Source organism: Vigna angularis, chromosome 7, assembly GCF_016808095.1.
Source record: "Vigna angularis cultivar LongXiaoDou No.4 chromosome 7, ASM1680809v1, whole genome shotgun sequence".
In the NCBI taxonomy this organism is placed as follows: domain Eukaryota; kingdom Viridiplantae; phylum Streptophyta; class Magnoliopsida; order Fabales; family Fabaceae; genus Vigna; species Vigna angularis.
In genome coordinates, this window is record NC_068976.1 from 20,881,608 (window position 1) to 20,899,013 (window position 17,406).

Here is a 17,406-nt window from a genome sequence, read left to right on the forward strand (position 1 = left end):
AACAAAAATATAAGTGAAAATCAATTTAAATTTTTTTAACCAAATTTAAAATTAAATGATTAAGTAAGTCTTTATATATTATGCACTAAAACAATTTTGAAGAAAACATAGTGTTTCAAAATTATCTTTGAAAAGTAAAAACCGTATCTATTTTTTTAAAAAATTTGAGATATCAAAATGATTTTTTTTAATTAAAAATTGAATATGTTTCAAATTTAAAAAATTAAAATTAAACTCTTGCTTTCAATTAATTCGAGATAAATAAATTTTTTAATTCCGAAAGAGTAAAATATATCTATTCCATTCTATCAATAAACAATTGAATGAAACTCCTAATTTCTTTTTCGGGTGGAATATTTAAAAGATAACAGGACAAATAACAAATAAAAACTAAATAAAGATATGTTGATATAAGAAAAAAAAGAATAAAGGTAGCAATAGATAACCAAAGAAAAAGTTAACATATAGTGTCAAACTAAGTTCTCACCAAAGAAAAGAATAGAGTGAGATATATATATAAGAAATATGTATGTTACTATGTTATAATAAGTAGTTTAAGCATGTAAAATGGTATCAAAATCTATTAAACTCTTTACAGTGATCAGAAAGCCTGGACGGATCAACAGCAAACTGAACGACAGAAGTGAGATCATCCCAATTCTCATGAGCCAATTCCAGATTCTGATGGTTCCAAAAACTCGAGTAGGAAAAGGATGTCGTAGGCTGTTGGTCAACATGTCCGAAAACTGGTTTGATCATTTGGTTTTGGTGAAGGAGCAGTGATGATGGTGAGTTTGTGAAAGTCAAACATGGCTTGGCGGTGTCAGATTCTAAACTGCATGTTTTGGAACTTGAAGAGTTTGTGGGGTTTGGCTTCGTGATTGGTGCTGTGTTTGAGTCTTTCAAATTTGGTGTGTACCTCTTGTAAGATGGGACTCGTTTGAATATTCGACATAGCGTCCACACTTCCTGCCAAACACACAAAAAAACCAAACACAACCACACATTAAATTCCTCAATACCATGCAAATATTAAAATTCATAATGTCTTAATCTGTGACTAATTAATTCTCCTTTTTGGGTCCAACAAAGGTGCTTCAGACTTTAGAAAAGTATAGAGATACAATTGTTTGTTTCTGGTTTCTTGAATATGAACATGCTTCCAATCCGAATCTCAGAAACTTGTGGTGGTTTGACTATGTTATCTCACAATTGTCTTTTTCCCACGGTTCTAGATGGGTTTATTAATTTAACATTTTCTTAAACTTCTTTTCATTACTACATAAACAAGAAACATGAGACGCAGTTTTTCTAAGATCAGAGAAGATAGGTATATTGACTTTTATTCCACTTTATATCAAATTGATTCTAGGTTTATTAAGTAATTTTTTTGAACTATCTTCATGTGTTAGAAATACACGAGTGAATAATTAAAGATAAACAATGTTAATATATTATGTAAACCTAGTGTAAAATGGAATGGTAAATGGAATATTCCTCAAGTATAAATCATAAAAATATTGTTTTTTATAATAATTATTTTACCTTTTCCTTTCCAAAAAATTTTTAGTTTGACTAATATATGCTCACATTTCAATAAAATATTATATATTTTCCTTTTAATTTGTTATCATATTAGTACTATTCTATCTGTCACAGTCAAAATAATGCATTTATGGAAAGTATCAGACTAATTTAATAAAACTAATATTCCTAAAACAGTACATTTTCCTATTTTTTTAATTTGTGTAAAATTATAAATATAATTAAAATAAACTACAATAATTAAACTCGGTCCTTTTTTTTCACTGTTACAATGATCCCTTATCTAAGTATATGCAATGTAAAAAAAAAGTGACAATTGAATGTTCTAAAAGCAAGAAGAATTGTAATTATTGTTGTGATGAAGAAAGTAAAATATTCATAAGAGTGACATAGCATAATTGACTTACAGCTTCTTGAATGTCATTAGGTTGTGGGTTAGTGGTGGATTTTCCATTGGGTGGAAGACGAAACTCATGCATCATCCAATCAGTTTTGGTGCCTTTTCCAGCACTTCCACGGTAATAAACCAATGATTTCTTCAACCCAATGCATTCATGGGGTTCTTTAACACAGTATATCGGTTTATCAATCCCGGTGGCTTTCCAAAACCCAGACCCTGTCACTCTGTTAGGCCTTATGCTGTTTCTGTACTTTCTCCCTCTTATGCAGAAGAAATACCACTCCTTCTCCCCCACAGAACTTGCTTCTTCATACACCAGTCACCACCACACAAAAACACAAATCAGACAATAATCATATCTAATCGTATTGGTAACAAGTAGACTTTAAGTCTAGCTAAACTTCATAAAAATTGTAAGCTAAAGTTTGCATCCATTTTTATCTTAAATTAACATTGTTTTTAGTGTGTAACTTCAATCACGTATCAAATCATGAAATCATAAAATCAAACACCTAACGTACACTCCAGTCCTTAATTTGAATTATGCAGAAGAACTGTAACCAAACTGATGAAATTCATTTGCTGCATCAGATACGAAAAATATTAACGAAGAGGAAGGTGATCTTACTTGGAAGATCCCATGGATCATATTTGTAGATGTCAATCTGTTTGATGAGTTCAATTCTGAGAGGCTTCTTCTCCACCTTTCGCCTGAGATAAAAGCCCACAAGCTCTTCGTCTGTTGGATGGAATCTGAAGCCGGGAAGCACAACTTCGTCTTCTTTCTTGTCTTCTTCATCAGAGTTATGTAACTTGGACACATCCATTGTTAATCTCTGTAAAACTTGAGAACCTTCTTCTAACCTGTGGGCTATGTTCCTCCTTTTCATCTACTTATATTAATTTCTGTCACCGCAGTGTGTAAATTGAATATTAGCTGCCGCAGTCAAGTCAAATATTTCCATTAAACAGTGTGTGGCTGTCATCAAAATTAAATTCAAGTACAGGTTTTTTTAACAAATCACATATGCTGATTTTGGAATTAAAATAATATTTTCAAACTATAGATAGTTATAATATCTAAATCTCTTTAAAAAATTATTAGAGTTCATTTCCTATAATCGTAAAATAGCATATCTTACATGCCTACTGCATTATTCTCTCTGTGGACAAAACATTTTAAAATAGAATTATGGTTAATCAATTTGTTTAAAAATTTGAAAAATCAGGTTCTTTAAGAATTTTTTTTATCTTAAAGTTTTGAATTAAAAATGATATAATAATAATTTTGATATGATTAAGTTAATGGTGGGCAGAAGGTCAATGAATGTTAGCTTACAGGCAACAAGAGATAAAGTCTACGAGAGTGGGCACAAGTTTGACTATGATATAGATATATGGATTGCAATTAAAGAAGGGAAAAGGTCAAAGGAGATTTCAAAGTCATTATTTGTCTATAGAGAATTTTCGAAAGCTAACTTTAACAATTAGATTATTGGCGCTTCTTCCAACATCAATGTCTATTTCTCATTTCTAAATATCTTCTAAAATGTTACTACTTTCTTTCTAACACAATTTTTTTATTATTAATAATTCATTCGTGACAATACATGATGTCACTCCAAACTTTTATCTGTTTCCAAAGAATCAAAGACTATTGTTGTTTTTTTATTTATTTTCTTTTAAGCCTGTAGTTTAAGTAATGTTGATCGAATCCACGTATTAATAATTTCTATTTTTTTAATAAAAATATAATATTAACATGTTTGTTTATGTGATTTTTATTTATCAATAATAAAAAGCTTATATATGATAATAAATAATGAATTAGTGACGAGTTTAAAATAAAACAAGTGGTTTAAGTTTAATGGATTTTCTTGATACACACTTTATTGCCTTCGTATTGTTAAACATTTACATTCCAGTGTAAAAAGGCAAAAAAACATAATTAATTTTGAAATGACGTTAGATGGATGAAAGCTAAGATCAACCCTTAAGTAACTTTTACAAAAAAATCAAACTTGTATATATGAAAATTTACGAATGAGGTTTCTTTTCTTTTTTAATTATATAATCAACAATTCAGCTAAGTCTTTTATAAGATTTATACCATTGTATAAGATTAAATTCTATATTTTAAAACATCAATCAATTTTCAAACACCATATTTAAAAACATTTTAGTCTAATTTTTTCAAAAAATATTTTAACATTTTTGCCGAAGTTCAAAACAGGGAATTTGACACATGAAAATAGAAAAGACTAAAGAAAAGTACAACACAATTTTCATATCAAAATAAAATAAAAGAATTCAATTTTTAGACTAATCTAAATAAAAGACTACTGGGCATAGGCCACCGGCCCACTTAAAGCCCAAATTTTGGCAAAAGTAGAATGATGGGTTAATAATATTATTTTCACGCGCTTATGACAAGAGTGAAGCTTACTTGCGTCCCAAGGAGGATTTTATCATATTTTAAAAAAAATTTAATTTTTAAATTATGAATTAATTTCATTATTTGATTATATATAATGCACGAGACTGACTCGTGGTCAATTCTTCAAAGAAACTTCTTAACTTTGTAATAGTATTATCACGTGACCACGTCAATAGTTTATATTGTAAACTTTTTTAAAAAAGGAAACTTTTAAATAATGAATTGAAAAATCAAATTATCATTCCTTCTATTTCTTTCTTTCCTTATTTGTTTATTAATCGATAAGGAAATTCAAATAATGAATTGAAAATTCAAATTACCTAATTTTTTTTAATTTGGTAATTAAGTACGAAAGCATACTGTGTGAAGTTGGAAGTTATAGTTGATCCTTACCTTAATGGACCAAAATTTTGAAATACTTTCAGGTCTTAGGAATCACAGTTTTTGCTATACTAACTGAAAATTACTGTAAATATTCAACTTTTTTTCTCCTAATTCAGTGCTAAATTTGGTAATTTATATAAATATCATGCGTACTTGCCTACCCATGCGACTTTTTTCACGAGATTATACAAGCACTGTCATGGTTTAGTAAAATTTCACTTCAAATCCCATTTTTAATCTTATACTTATTGGTAATATATAAATCTCTTACAAATAATCAAACAAAAACACATTAAATTGGAGAAAAAAAATAACATTTATTAAAAAAATAAATTTTAAACCTAACTTAATTCTATAAAATAAAATTTATATTCATTTATATAATCTCTCACTGAAAAAAGTTTTAAACTTTCAACATATTCTGACTTGAGAATCTTCTATCAAGCTCCAGAAGTATCAAGGATGAAAAAAGTTGTGAAAATTCACCGTGAATATCTAAGGAATACTTTTAATATATATTTATGCTTAATGAAATAATACTCATATTTTACCTATTTTTTTAGATAATATTTTCTATATTTTGAATTTTAATTAAAGTTTACATGTAAGAGTCACTGTGTGAAACCAAAAATATTTTAATACAGTCTCCGTTGATTTTGATTGTGCAAGTTAAGCCCATTTTCTTCACATTTTTTTCTCTTGTTTGGAAAACCGTTCAAACACATTAAGAAGATAATAATCCTTTAACAATTAATTATTTATTTTTTATTTTTAAATCAAATTATAATGTATTATAATATTATTAAAATGATTCTGTTAGTGAGTGTTTATTCGATAAAAAGATTTAAAATTATAATTTTTCAAAATTAAAAAACTGAGTAAGCCTGCACCTCGTCGTAATTACTGCCGCGCAGCCACCTTTCGTGTTCATATGGTTTCCACGCAAAAAGGACAGTTTGGGATTCGTTCATATTTGAGTTCAACACGTGTTTGACAATAATTTGTATTAATTAGCTAAAACTTGTAAAATAATAAATAAAAACATAATTACTATTGAATCAAATCTTAATATCAGATAGTTATAGATTCTTTTTTAAATTATAAGTTTATATTTTAATTTTCTTTAATTTTTTTTACAATCCAGTTTTTTTACATCATTTATCAATAAACACAAATATTTCTATTAAAATAAAAAGTAAAATAATATTTTTTTTAACATTAGAGCAATAATTAAAAAGAGTGTTTCGATAAAATAATAATAAAAAGTCATGATCACAAATATTGTTTAAACATTAAGATTTTTCATTATTATTTAAAATAAAAAGACGGTAAAAAAGTTTCAAACGAGTAAAGTTAAAATAAACTAATAGCTATTAAAAAATATTTTACCAAATGTATATAAAATAGTTTTATCTAAAAATGGTTATAAAATACATTAAATCGATTTACTGAACTACGAATATAAGAAAAACATCTCTTCTTCAAACAATGTGCAATTGGTTTGTTCTAGTAAGTCGTAAACAATATATTAAGTAACTTTTCAAAATTTTACTTTCAGAAACTTATATTCTAAAAGATTTACAAAATAGATATATTTTTCCTTTCTTCTTCTCCAATTGATCAGTACCATACTCATTAAGGAAATAATAAAGAATAGGAAAAAAAAAAAGAATAGAGTTGTAAAATTTTTCTAAACACATTATGGTAGTTCATATTATTATTATTATTATTATTATTATTATTATTATTATTATGTTTAATTGTATGATGACATTAAAACTTACTTATATATTTAAAACTAATTCTATTTTAGTTTTATTGTTGGATTATGTATTATACTATTTTTTTAATTACATTATATATCAAAATTTATTGTTATTTAATATAATTAAATATATATTCATAAATAAGTTACAAAATTGAATATAATCAAGTTGATTTAGTCACCTAGCTACTAATTTAATAACTGATTAGCTATTGCTAACTATTTTAATTAAATTAAAAACTGTATTTATTTGCGATCAAATTAATGATTAAAAACCATTTCATTAAATTAAAATATGTTTCTATTAGCGACGGAAATATTATACTCCTACAGTCTATTATGTTTTCTAGAATTTGGTGTTTCTTCTCTAACACTCTACCCATATTATTTTCCTTCTATATATGATGACACTAATTTAAGAATCATTAAGTAATTTGTATTTAGAAATATTAAATGCATATAATAAATAATGTTAAAATCCTGTGTATAAGATTTTAATAAAGAAAAAAAAAGTTAATTATTTTCTTAAAAGAAGTTGTACCCAGGTTAAAATACAAAATTTTGAAAAGTTATTAATTTATACATAAACTAATTTTAATTTATGAAAAAACTCATTTATATCTTTCTATGTAAATTTGTAAAATATGCTTATAATTGAACGTAAAAACCCATTAAACAGAAACAAGGGAAAAACATTGTTTGGTTGGTACCTGACTTCATAGATCAGGGAAGTTATTGACTCCAAACAAAGCTGGACTCCAGGAGTCTTTACCAAAGCGTAAGATCATTTGTCATCACGTGCTTGCCGTAACTATTTCTCTGATAACTTACCTAATAAAAATGGAGTAAAATGCAAGCTAGATCTTGCCTTTCTTATTTTTACCAATATTGATTTGTTTACCATAGAAAACAATACTGTCTACGATGACACAGAACATCCTTACCAGAAAGAAACAACACTTCCGAAACATAGATGACACACATAGAGTACAATTTAAGAGACATCATTTTACACCTGCTACAAATCTTAAACAAATATGCTAGGCAATGTTTTCACTGTTAGGAGCCTCATCGGTGACACGTTCATGAGTTTGTGTGTCCGTACGGAGAGCAAGTAAGATGGCCCGTGCTTCAAGGATTCCATCCCTGAGTCCATTCAAGAACATCGCAGTCATTACATCTCCAAACTCCTCTGATTTTTGGTGCCATACCATAGTATTGAATAGCCTCTCTAATTCTTCAGCTCTTTCTTTCAAAACAACACTATCCCTCTCATACTTTGCCACACGATAAAGCTTGTCTAGTCTCTTCCCAACAAACGCATCATATTGCATGTTGAATTTCTGAATCAGTTCGTCATATTGATTTTTGGAAGAGCTGGCTGAGTTCAGGGGAGCAGTTATATGTGATAATCTGTTGCGGAGAATTTGGTGGCTCTCCTTCAACTTCCAGAAGGTTTTAGTTTTGAGCTCAGATTCCGAAGGATTTTGCTGCTTCATCATCATCATGAATATTTGCATGAGAGGGTCGTGAGAGGGAGGAAGTGTCACTGTACTCCAATCGAATCGTGGAATCCTCAGATTTTGTTGTGAGGGTGATTTAAAAGTTCCTTTAATCCCTTTCCTATTTGCCACAGTAGTTAGTGCTGCCCCAACGTCCAAATCAGGAAATCTGAGTTTTGCTTCCAAGAGTACACCGTAAACTCCAGTCATGTACGTCCTATTTTCAGCCGAGCGTATATCCTCCATCCCTTCAACTGTCCATTCAATCCTACGATTCTTCTTCAAGGCAGCCACACAGATTTCAGCAACATCCATAGAAGGAAATTTTTTCCGTGCCTCAACAATTCCATCCTTTATTCCTTCAAACAAGAATTCAGGTGCTATTCCTTCCGGAAGAGCAACGTAGTCTTCATCGTCCTCCAAATTTCCCTCATGGACAGAGGTTGAATCTCCGTTCACAATCAAGTTATTGGGACTAGCGAACAGGAGATCTTCCATATTCGTTCCTTCTTCAAACACAAACGCTCCCCAACCACTTATCATCAACGACGACGTCGCATCATACGAAACCTGCACCAGATTCCACTCATGCTCCATAACTGCATTGCCAACCCACTCTTTCTCGCTGCACAAAACTCCTACATCACACAACAAGATGTGCTCTGCCTCAATTCTAAAGTTCCGATACCCTTTTCGAGGAGCATATCGCCCGTTGATTAGTAAACGCAGATCAACAAGGCCACGACCATCATATCTGTCCCTTTGACTCTCATTTTGGAAGTGGAAGATCATCGCTACAACAATCTTAGGGAACTTGCCACGAACCCAGAAACGAGGAATCCTTCCCACCCCCACAAAGTTAAACCATTCTGGAATCTCAGTTAAAAATGGCATCACCATTTCTATTCCTCCTACCCCTTTCTTCACCTATCATATCATTGTAACAGTTTCAATTGTCTCTTCTATATGCATTTACATCACAATCACTAAAAGTAGTTTAAATGTCAGTTATTCTAAGAAAAATCTAATGTTACATGCATATCAAAGACACTGGAAGTTTTAAGAGAGGACAAGGTTTAATAAATATATATCTAAGTATATATAAAGTTCGCCTTTAATATTTGTAATTTTAAACCATTCTAAACAAATATTTTACAATTAAAAACCATGCAACTTGTATTTTACAATATATAAGTTGCATTTTACGTATAAAAATTTAGACAAAAAGATCTCTTTTTCAAAGGTTAAAAAATAAAAATATTAGTAAATATTTAAAAACGGGTACTATAAAACCGAAGTAAAAAAGTATGAAAAAATAATAATAATATTTTAAAATGCGTAAGTTTTTTTTTTTCTAAAATAAATGAACAAGATTTAAAATAAGTATGATACCTGAGACCATAGCATGTCTGATGTCTCTTTTGTTAACTTGAAACAAAATCTTGCATCTACTTTCTGAACAGCAGACGACAACTCTGAAATTTCTTCAAGGTCTAAACAATGATGAACATCAAGAATTCTCAAGCTAGTGGGTTCAGAAATTTTTTTAAGCTTCTTGCTTCCATTCAAATCGAGACTTGTCCAGTCACCACATTGCTTGATGCACGAAGGGATAGATACAAAATTGTTCTCTGAAACAATCAATTCTTCTAAGTTTGGCAACATGAATACGCTCCTTGGTAAATACTTAAGTTCCTTATTATTGGATATGTCTATAGAAACAAGCCCAGTAAGATTACTGATGGATTCTGGAAGCTCTTGAATACCCGTATTTTTCATTTTAATCTTCAGTGACTTGGTCATTTCTTGCATTATCTCTGGGAAGTGACCAAGGCTTTCACATAAATTAAGGTCAAAGACCTCTAGAGATGGTAGAAACATTCTGGACATGACATTTTGAAGCTTTGTGCATTTCGAAACACTTAAATGAGCAAGTCTTTTCAGAAATCCAACTGATTCATGAATTGCAATTAGGTTTCTACATTGATTAACTCTCAGTTCTCTTAGATTCTGGAGTTCGGACACATCAGGTATTTCAATGATGCATTGGTTATATGAAAAGTCCATCTTAGTCAAGCACGGAAATTTCTGCCAAACAGAAAAGGTCATTAAAAACGATCATTTGCAGAATGTTCATTTATTAACTTATTAATGTGAATGAAAAATTGAAACGTAAAAAATAGGAAAATATTGTATATATAGAATTGTACCTTGAAGGGCTCTTGGAATGTTAGACAACTTCTAGGCAAATTGAAAACAACGATTTTCTTTGGATGAAATTTTGGTGGGAAAGACTTAGAAGGATAGTCGTCCCAGTCAAGCAGTCTTAAATGATTTGGTAAATGTTCAGGTTCAGATGAAAAGGATGTGTTTCGAACAATGAGAATTCTGAGCCATTTCATTTTCTCAAACTCAGTACCACTCCATTTTACCTTTTCTTGATGAGGAGGATCAAGCATAATCCCTTGAATCTTATCACTTCCCTTTAACACAAGTACAAAGAACCAACATCAATTGCATATTATCATATAAAATACTATAATGTATAAATAAAAAACAAATAAAGTAAAAAAGTAGACGATTACTGAATCTTCGGTTAGTATTTGAAGAACATCTTCATAATCCCATATTCTGCTACGTTTACCAGGATTTGGTGATTCCTGCCTGACAATCTGTCTACCCATATCTTGTATTAGATCATGCATCTTGAGGCAGCCATTCTCGATAGTTATGAGAGATTTATTAACAAGTTCTTTCATTTTGGATTCTGAATAAAATTCCTTAAGTATTTTGTTCACATATTCCACTTTCTCCCCTTTAAAGAAGCAAGCTATGTCCAAGAAAACTTGTTTGGCATCATCATCCAATCTATCGTAGCATACTTGAAGCACATTATCTTGAATCTTTTTATTTGGAGTCTTCTTATATTCTTCCAATGCATCTTCCCAAGCATCTAAGCTTCCTCCATGAAGAGTAGCTAAATCAGAGCCTAGCACTTTTAAAGCCAGTGGAAGACCTTTAGCGTAATTTACAGCACGCATAGACACATCTTCAAAACCAGTTTTAGGACAATCTTGTCCGAAGGCATTCCAACAAAAGAGCTCCAAAGAATGTTGTTCATCAAGTTCCTTCATTTCATAAGCATTTCCAACAATTAGGAGATCTCTTTCTCTTGTCGTTATGATGATCCTACTACCTGGACCAAACCAATCACACCCTCCTGCCAACTTTTCTAACTTTTCTTTATCATCAACGTCGTCAAGAACTAAAAGAACTTTTTTTCGGCGAAGCTTTCCTTTTATTTCATAAATTCCTTTATTAGTAGTTTCCGACTCCTCTAACATCTCAGATAAAAGTGTCTTCTGTAGATCTTCCATGCCATTGATTGTGTTTGATTTTTCTCTAACACCGGCAAGAAAACTTGCAGCATCAAAGTGTCGCACAATTTTGTTATACAAAGCTTTGGCAAGTTCCGTTTTTCCAATTCCACCAAGTCCATATATGCTCAACATTTTTACAGTGTTGTCATCAATGTCCAAAAGTGACATAACCTTTTCTACGTGGGGCTCAAGTCCAATAGGGTTCTGACCAGTATATAAAGGTTTACGACCTAGATTCCTTTGCACCTTCCCGACAATTTCTTCAATATAATCTTTTTCAAACCTACATGAGTAAAATGTATTAATTATTTGTTTTATTTATATCTGGATTTCTTTTTTGTTATTATACCAAATAACAAGCATTGTGATTATTGTATTAGATAAAAATAAGCATTAATTAATCAGTATCACAACAAAAAGTAATTATTACATCACGAATACACAAAATTTACTACAGATGAAAAAAGTTAGAAAATTAAAAATTCGATAATTTATAATAAAGAGAAGTATCTAAATATAATATCAAAAAAATCAAGCAAAACAATGGATTTTTTTTTTCACATTGGATTTGTTTAATAGTTTTTTAATCTTTAAATTAATTTCTTGAAAATGTTCATAACTAAAATCTCATGACAACCATTTACACACCAAAAGAATCTATAATTTAAATTCATAGTCATCCATTTAACAATATTTTATACGTTATTATAATTAGGATGAGGCATAATATATAAAAAAGAGTGCACATGATAAAAATAATATTAGTATCCATAAATCACACCGAGTCATTCTTGTTTTTGTGAGAAGTAAATTCCCTCATATGTTTTGAACTTGAGTATAACATTTGCTTAGTAAAACACACTCAAATTACTTAATTCCTACTTGACTATAATTTTTTAATAAAACACAGAAAAATTACTTTTCTTTATTTTGGTGCATGAGGAAAATAAAATTAAGGGAGGAATAATACTTTTAACATTTAAATTTCCTCACAAATTGCAATTATTTATTTCCAATAAAAGTAAAGTCCTATAACGTTTCTCTTATGCGTGAATGACATGCATAAGAATTGGTGAATGACATACTTATAGATAACATGGTAGTAAAGTTTGAATATAGGCATTAATAACATGGTAGTAAAGTTTGAATATAGGCATTGATTACATGTACTAGTGTAAAATAAATGTCTCTTGTCGTCCAAAATTAAGAATAATCGATGACATTTTTATGAATAGATATTCAAATAAGATATCAAAATTTATACTTTTCCAATGTTAAATGCTCTTTATACAGCGGATGACGACATACGTTAGTGGACACAGCAAAAGAGAGTTGTTGATAATGATAGAGGATGGGCGGACAGTGGCAATATGTGTTTGGTAATGCTGGAGCTATGTCCACTGTTAACTCAATTAACGGGATCCACCTACCCCTCTGATACCATCTTAAGATAAATACTCAAAACATATTTCTTGAGAGCTTATACATCTCTACACTTCAAGTTACATTTATAGAGAAGAACCAGCTAAGACTGGTTGGAATCCACTAACTAACAACTCACATACAGCAAGGACACACTTTCACACCTCATACACACTTACACACATAATTCATAATTCTAACAAATTATAATATTATAAAATAATAAAATAATAAAATTATAACATTAACGTAACTACCGTATCATTTCGTTAATATAAAATTTAACACCATAAACTCAAATAAAAATATAAATTTATTAAATACATAATCAACCATAAATATTTATTAACATTCAATTAAAAGTTCACAAGATTTATGTAGATGCAACCCATCTTACTTAATGCATTTTAATTTTAAAATCTTGAATTTAGCATGGAATAAATGTAATATATTTTTAATATTAGTTTACTTTGTATTTATTAACGTAATTACATGGATGAAAGGAATTGTTTTTGTACATACCCGGGGGTAATATGCATCCCTGGCAAGTTAGCTGCTTCAGACAAAGCAGACTTCCAAGCCTGCACTCTCTGCGACTCTTTTCCAAACTCTTTTTCGTGTGCCGTCATGTGTTTTCCGAAACTATTTCTCAATTTCTGTATATCTGAGGGATCTACATGGTAGAACACTGGAAGTAAAAAAATTTGCTCAGTACTGTTCACGTGGGTGCGTTGGATAATCTTAACAAGTTCATCGAGACACCATGTGGAAGATGCATAGTTCTCAGAAAACACAACTATGAAAACATTAGATTCTTCAATGGCCTCACGCAGAGCAAGTGAAAGACCTGTCCCTATCCTCATATCCCTGTCATCATGGAAACTGAGTATTCCCCTCCTACCCAACCCTTCACGGAGCTGCCGTAGAACGGTGTGCCTAATATCTTCCCCTCTGAAACTAATGAACACATCGTAGCGAGAATACTCTTCTTCCTCACCATGTTTTTCCATGTTAAAAAAACCAAACTACTCCTAAGGATGCTGAACTACTTTTTTCAATTTAGTGTGTTGTGATTGAATAGAGCAGAGTATCCTATGCTTGATCTACACACTTTACTTTATCAATGAAGTAAGGTTCCTGGAAGGTGCTCTGGTCTATGCCCATTGGCTGTTCTGGTCACTCTGTCTAACATGAGGGCCCAATGATCAAGACACTACATATGATACCAAAATAATTCACGCCCACCATAAAATATAATTTAGAAAAATAGATGAAATAAATAAAAATTAGTAAGAGAAATTAATATAAAAATGAGATGAAAAAGTAGATGAAAAAAGATGAATAAAATAAATAATAAAATAAGTTGGTGGAGAAAATGGTGGATAAAATATAATTTAAGAAAGTAGATGGAATAAATAAAAGTTAGTAAGAGAAATTAATATAAAAGTGGGATGGAAAAATAGATGGAGAAAATGAATTAAGGAAATAATAAAATATGTTGGTGGAAAAGATATGATTAAAAAAAATGTAATGAAATAATTAGAAAAGTTGGTATATAAAAATTAATAAGGAAATGAAGTGAAAAAAGTAAATGAAAAAGGAAGATGATGTGAAATATGATATGGAGGGTGAGGTGGATGATGATGTGGAGAGTGAGGTGTGATAAGAGAAAATGAGTGATGAGGAAGTAAAAAAGTGTGAGATTATTTTGGGTCATTGAATTAAGGAATAAAAATTTAATTTGGGGGTACAAAAAGTAAAACAAATAATTTTTTTTTTATTTTTTTGTTCTTTTTTATTTATTTTTGTGAAATCTTATTTAACGAGACGAAATTGGGTATTGAAAACGTCTTAATTATATTATATGTATGTCTTTTTTATATATTTTGGGACGTCAAAATTACTATTCAATATTTTTGAAGAATAATTCAAATTACTATCATATATCCGTGGAAAATAAATAAATAAATATGTGAGAAATTCATTATATAATAATTATAATAAATAATTTAATATTTATTAATAATAATTTGACATCCATTGAAGGATGTCATCCGTAAAGGTTCCGTTTTTATTTTGGGTTTGTTTTATTATTTTATTAGATATTTTAATAATTTAATTTAAATATTTTGATTTATTATTTTTGAATATATTTTTAATATATTTTAATAACGTATATTTATGTTAGTTTATATTTAAAATTTTAATTTTGAATGTTATATATAATTAGTTTTTAAATGTAATAATTTTGTAAAATATATATTTTTTATATATTATTTTTTCATCTTTAATTATTTAACAATTTTATAATTATATAAAAAATTACTTATTATTTTATTTATATCAAATATATAATTTAATTATATTAATATTTGTATATTTGTTTGATTAATTATTAATTATGTTAATAAGGCTCATTATAATTTTGTAGGTGATTATTATTTAAAATGGATGAATATCTTCGTATGGATTCTGATATTGGTTGTAGTTTGAAATCTGATTTGTCTTCATCAATTAGCAAAGTTGTAGAAAGGGATTTAACAAATAAATTTACAACAAATGAAATATTTTGTTCACGAGAGCACTTAATTCAATGGGTAAGAGGGATGACTTATGATTTAGGATTTGTTGTGGTAATAGTAAGATCTGACATAGCTACTGGTGTACGGGGAAGAAAAACGTTCGTCATACTTGGATGTGAAAGAGGGGGAAAATATAGGAAATACAAAGCTGATGCAGTGGCTAGTGTATACGGCACTCGTAAATGTGAATGTCTGTTTAGATTAAAGGGTAAACCATGTTCAGATGGGGCCGGATGGGTGTTGAAGGTGATGTGTGGACATCACAACCATGAGTTGGCTGAAACTTTAGTTGGCCACCCTTATGCTGGCAGGTTAAATACGAGTGAGAAGTCATTACTGGTTGATATGACAAAGAGTAAAGTTACACATGCAAATATTTTATTAACACTCAAACAAAATAATGATCGAAATGTCACAACGATTAAACAAATATACAACGCAACGCATGCATATAAACGATCATTAGGAGGGTCTAGAACTGAACTAAAACAACTTATGATGTTGTTGGATCGAGATAAGTACATTCACTGGAGTAGGTGTGCTGATGATTCAGAGGTTGTTACTGACTTGTTTTGGACACATCCTGATGCGGTCAAATTGTTAAACTCATTTAATGTTGTATTTATGATGGATTCCACATATAAAACAAATAGATATAGACTTCCGTTGCTTGAGATTGTGGGTATGACGTCTATAGGGTTAACCTTCTCAGCAGCATTTGCTTTCTTGTCTATTGAAAGGCAGAGTAATTTCACATGGGCTTTGGAAAAGCTGAAAGGTTTATTTTTAACATCTGAGGGTGGTCCTAAAGTCATTGTCACTAACCGAGACTTGGCTTTGATGAATGCCATAGCAAATGTATTCCCTGAGTCATATTAGATGTTATGTCGGTTCCACATCCTTAAAAATGTTAAAGCTAAATACAAAATGTTAGTTCATTCTACTAAGGTTTGGGAAGTGTTGATGGATGATAATGGCATATTTTACTATGAATTTAGTATTGAATTAGAGAAAATATCAACTCTTTCTCATCCTTTTTACCTTGTAAATCCTAGTTTTCATTTAGTTTAAGAAGTGGTTTCATCTTAAGCTTTAATTAGATAAATTGATCATTAACCCCTTTATTTATACAAGTTAATTAGTTGGAAGAAGTCTCTGCATCAAATGAAGAGTGCTGGAACCAGAGAAAACAAGAAAACAACAAAAACAGCAAAAATATGAAGAACCAGAATCTGGAAAAAGTTAGCTGGAGCGCCCTTTTTCCATGGGCGCTGGAGCGGGCTCTGCACCAGGACTGGAGCTAGCTGGAGCGCCCCCTACAAAAGGGCGCTGGAGCGCCCTTTTTCCTGTTTTCGCGCGCTGGAGCGCGGTCTCAAGCGCGCCTGTCGCAACCGGAATCGCGACGGGACGACGATCCAATAAAAAAAGATTAATCCTTTGAAAAAGAGATTTGGAGTCGCCACCATAGTTTATTCTGGAAAACTACGGAAAAACCATAAAATGATAAGGCATAGTCAATTTGAACCAGATTCTTGGTTCGGGAGTCGGTTACGTGTAGGGAAGGTATTAACACCCTACAACGCCTGCCATAAGGCAGTACCTTTAACTAAATGCGCTGTCGCAACCGGAATCGCGACGGGACGACGATCCAACAAAAAAATAAATATTTTGAAATATTGAAAAAAGAGATTTTGGAGTCGCCACCATAGTTTATTCTGGAAAACTACGGAAAAACCATAAAATGATAAGGCATGGTCAAATTGAACCAGATTCTTGGTTCGGGAGTCGGTTACGTGTAGGGAAGGTATTAGCACCCTACAACGCCTGCCCTAAGGCAGTACCTTTAACTAAATGTGCGAATGTGGATGTGGTTTTCAAAGTATTTAACTTCCCCTTAAAATAAAACGCTAAAGAAACAAACAATATTTTTTAGCTTTTTGGGGCCCGACAAGGATTGACCTTGCTCCTACGTATTCTCATTCAGAATGA

The 17,406-nt window shown here is 30.5% G+C and overlaps 3 protein-coding genes across 4 annotated transcripts; 1 reads left to right on the forward strand and 2 right to left on the reverse strand.

Annotated features, from left to right (window-relative positions):
- Positions 1-413: 413 nt before the first annotated feature.
- Positions 414-2,850, reverse strand: LOC108337730 (transcription factor JUNGBRUNNEN 1). 2 transcript variants are annotated; one of them, XM_052880022.1, is made up of 3 exons: positions 2,574-2,850; positions 1,953-2,248; positions 414-969 (listed from the first exon to the last, which is right to left on the reverse strand). In XM_052880022.1, exons 1-3 carry the CDS (start codon positions 2,833-2,835, stop codon positions 574-576), a joined length of 954 nt encoding a protein of 317 aa, XP_052735982.1. In that variant the 5' UTR covers positions 2,836-2,850; the 3' UTR covers positions 414-573. The 2 variants fall into 2 exon arrangements, with proteins under 2 accessions (XP_052735982.1, XP_017429800.1); XM_017574311.2 differs by having other exon boundaries at positions 1,953-2,251; positions 2,574-2,830.
- Positions 2,851-7,372: 4,522 nt separating this feature from the next.
- Positions 7,373-14,017, reverse strand: LOC108338187 (TMV resistance protein N). The gene is made up of 5 exons (XM_017574933.2): positions 13,358-14,017; positions 10,619-11,696; positions 10,244-10,516; positions 9,426-10,121; positions 7,373-8,960 (listed from the first exon to the last, which is right to left on the reverse strand). The coding sequence occupies exons 1-5, from the start codon at positions 13,843-13,845 to the stop codon at positions 7,572-7,574; spliced, it is 3,924 nt and encodes a 1,307-aa protein (XP_017430422.2). The 5' UTR covers positions 13,846-14,017; the 3' UTR covers positions 7,373-7,571.
- Positions 14,018-15,441: 1,424 nt separating this feature from the next.
- On the forward strand, positions 15,442-16,296 carry LOC108336498 (uncharacterized). The gene is made up of 2 exons (XM_052880677.1): positions 15,442-15,986; positions 16,071-16,296. The coding sequence occupies exons 1-2, from the start codon at positions 15,442-15,444 to the stop codon at positions 16,294-16,296; spliced, it is 771 nt and encodes a 256-aa protein (XP_052736637.1).
- Positions 16,297-17,406: the final 1,110 nt, after the last annotated feature.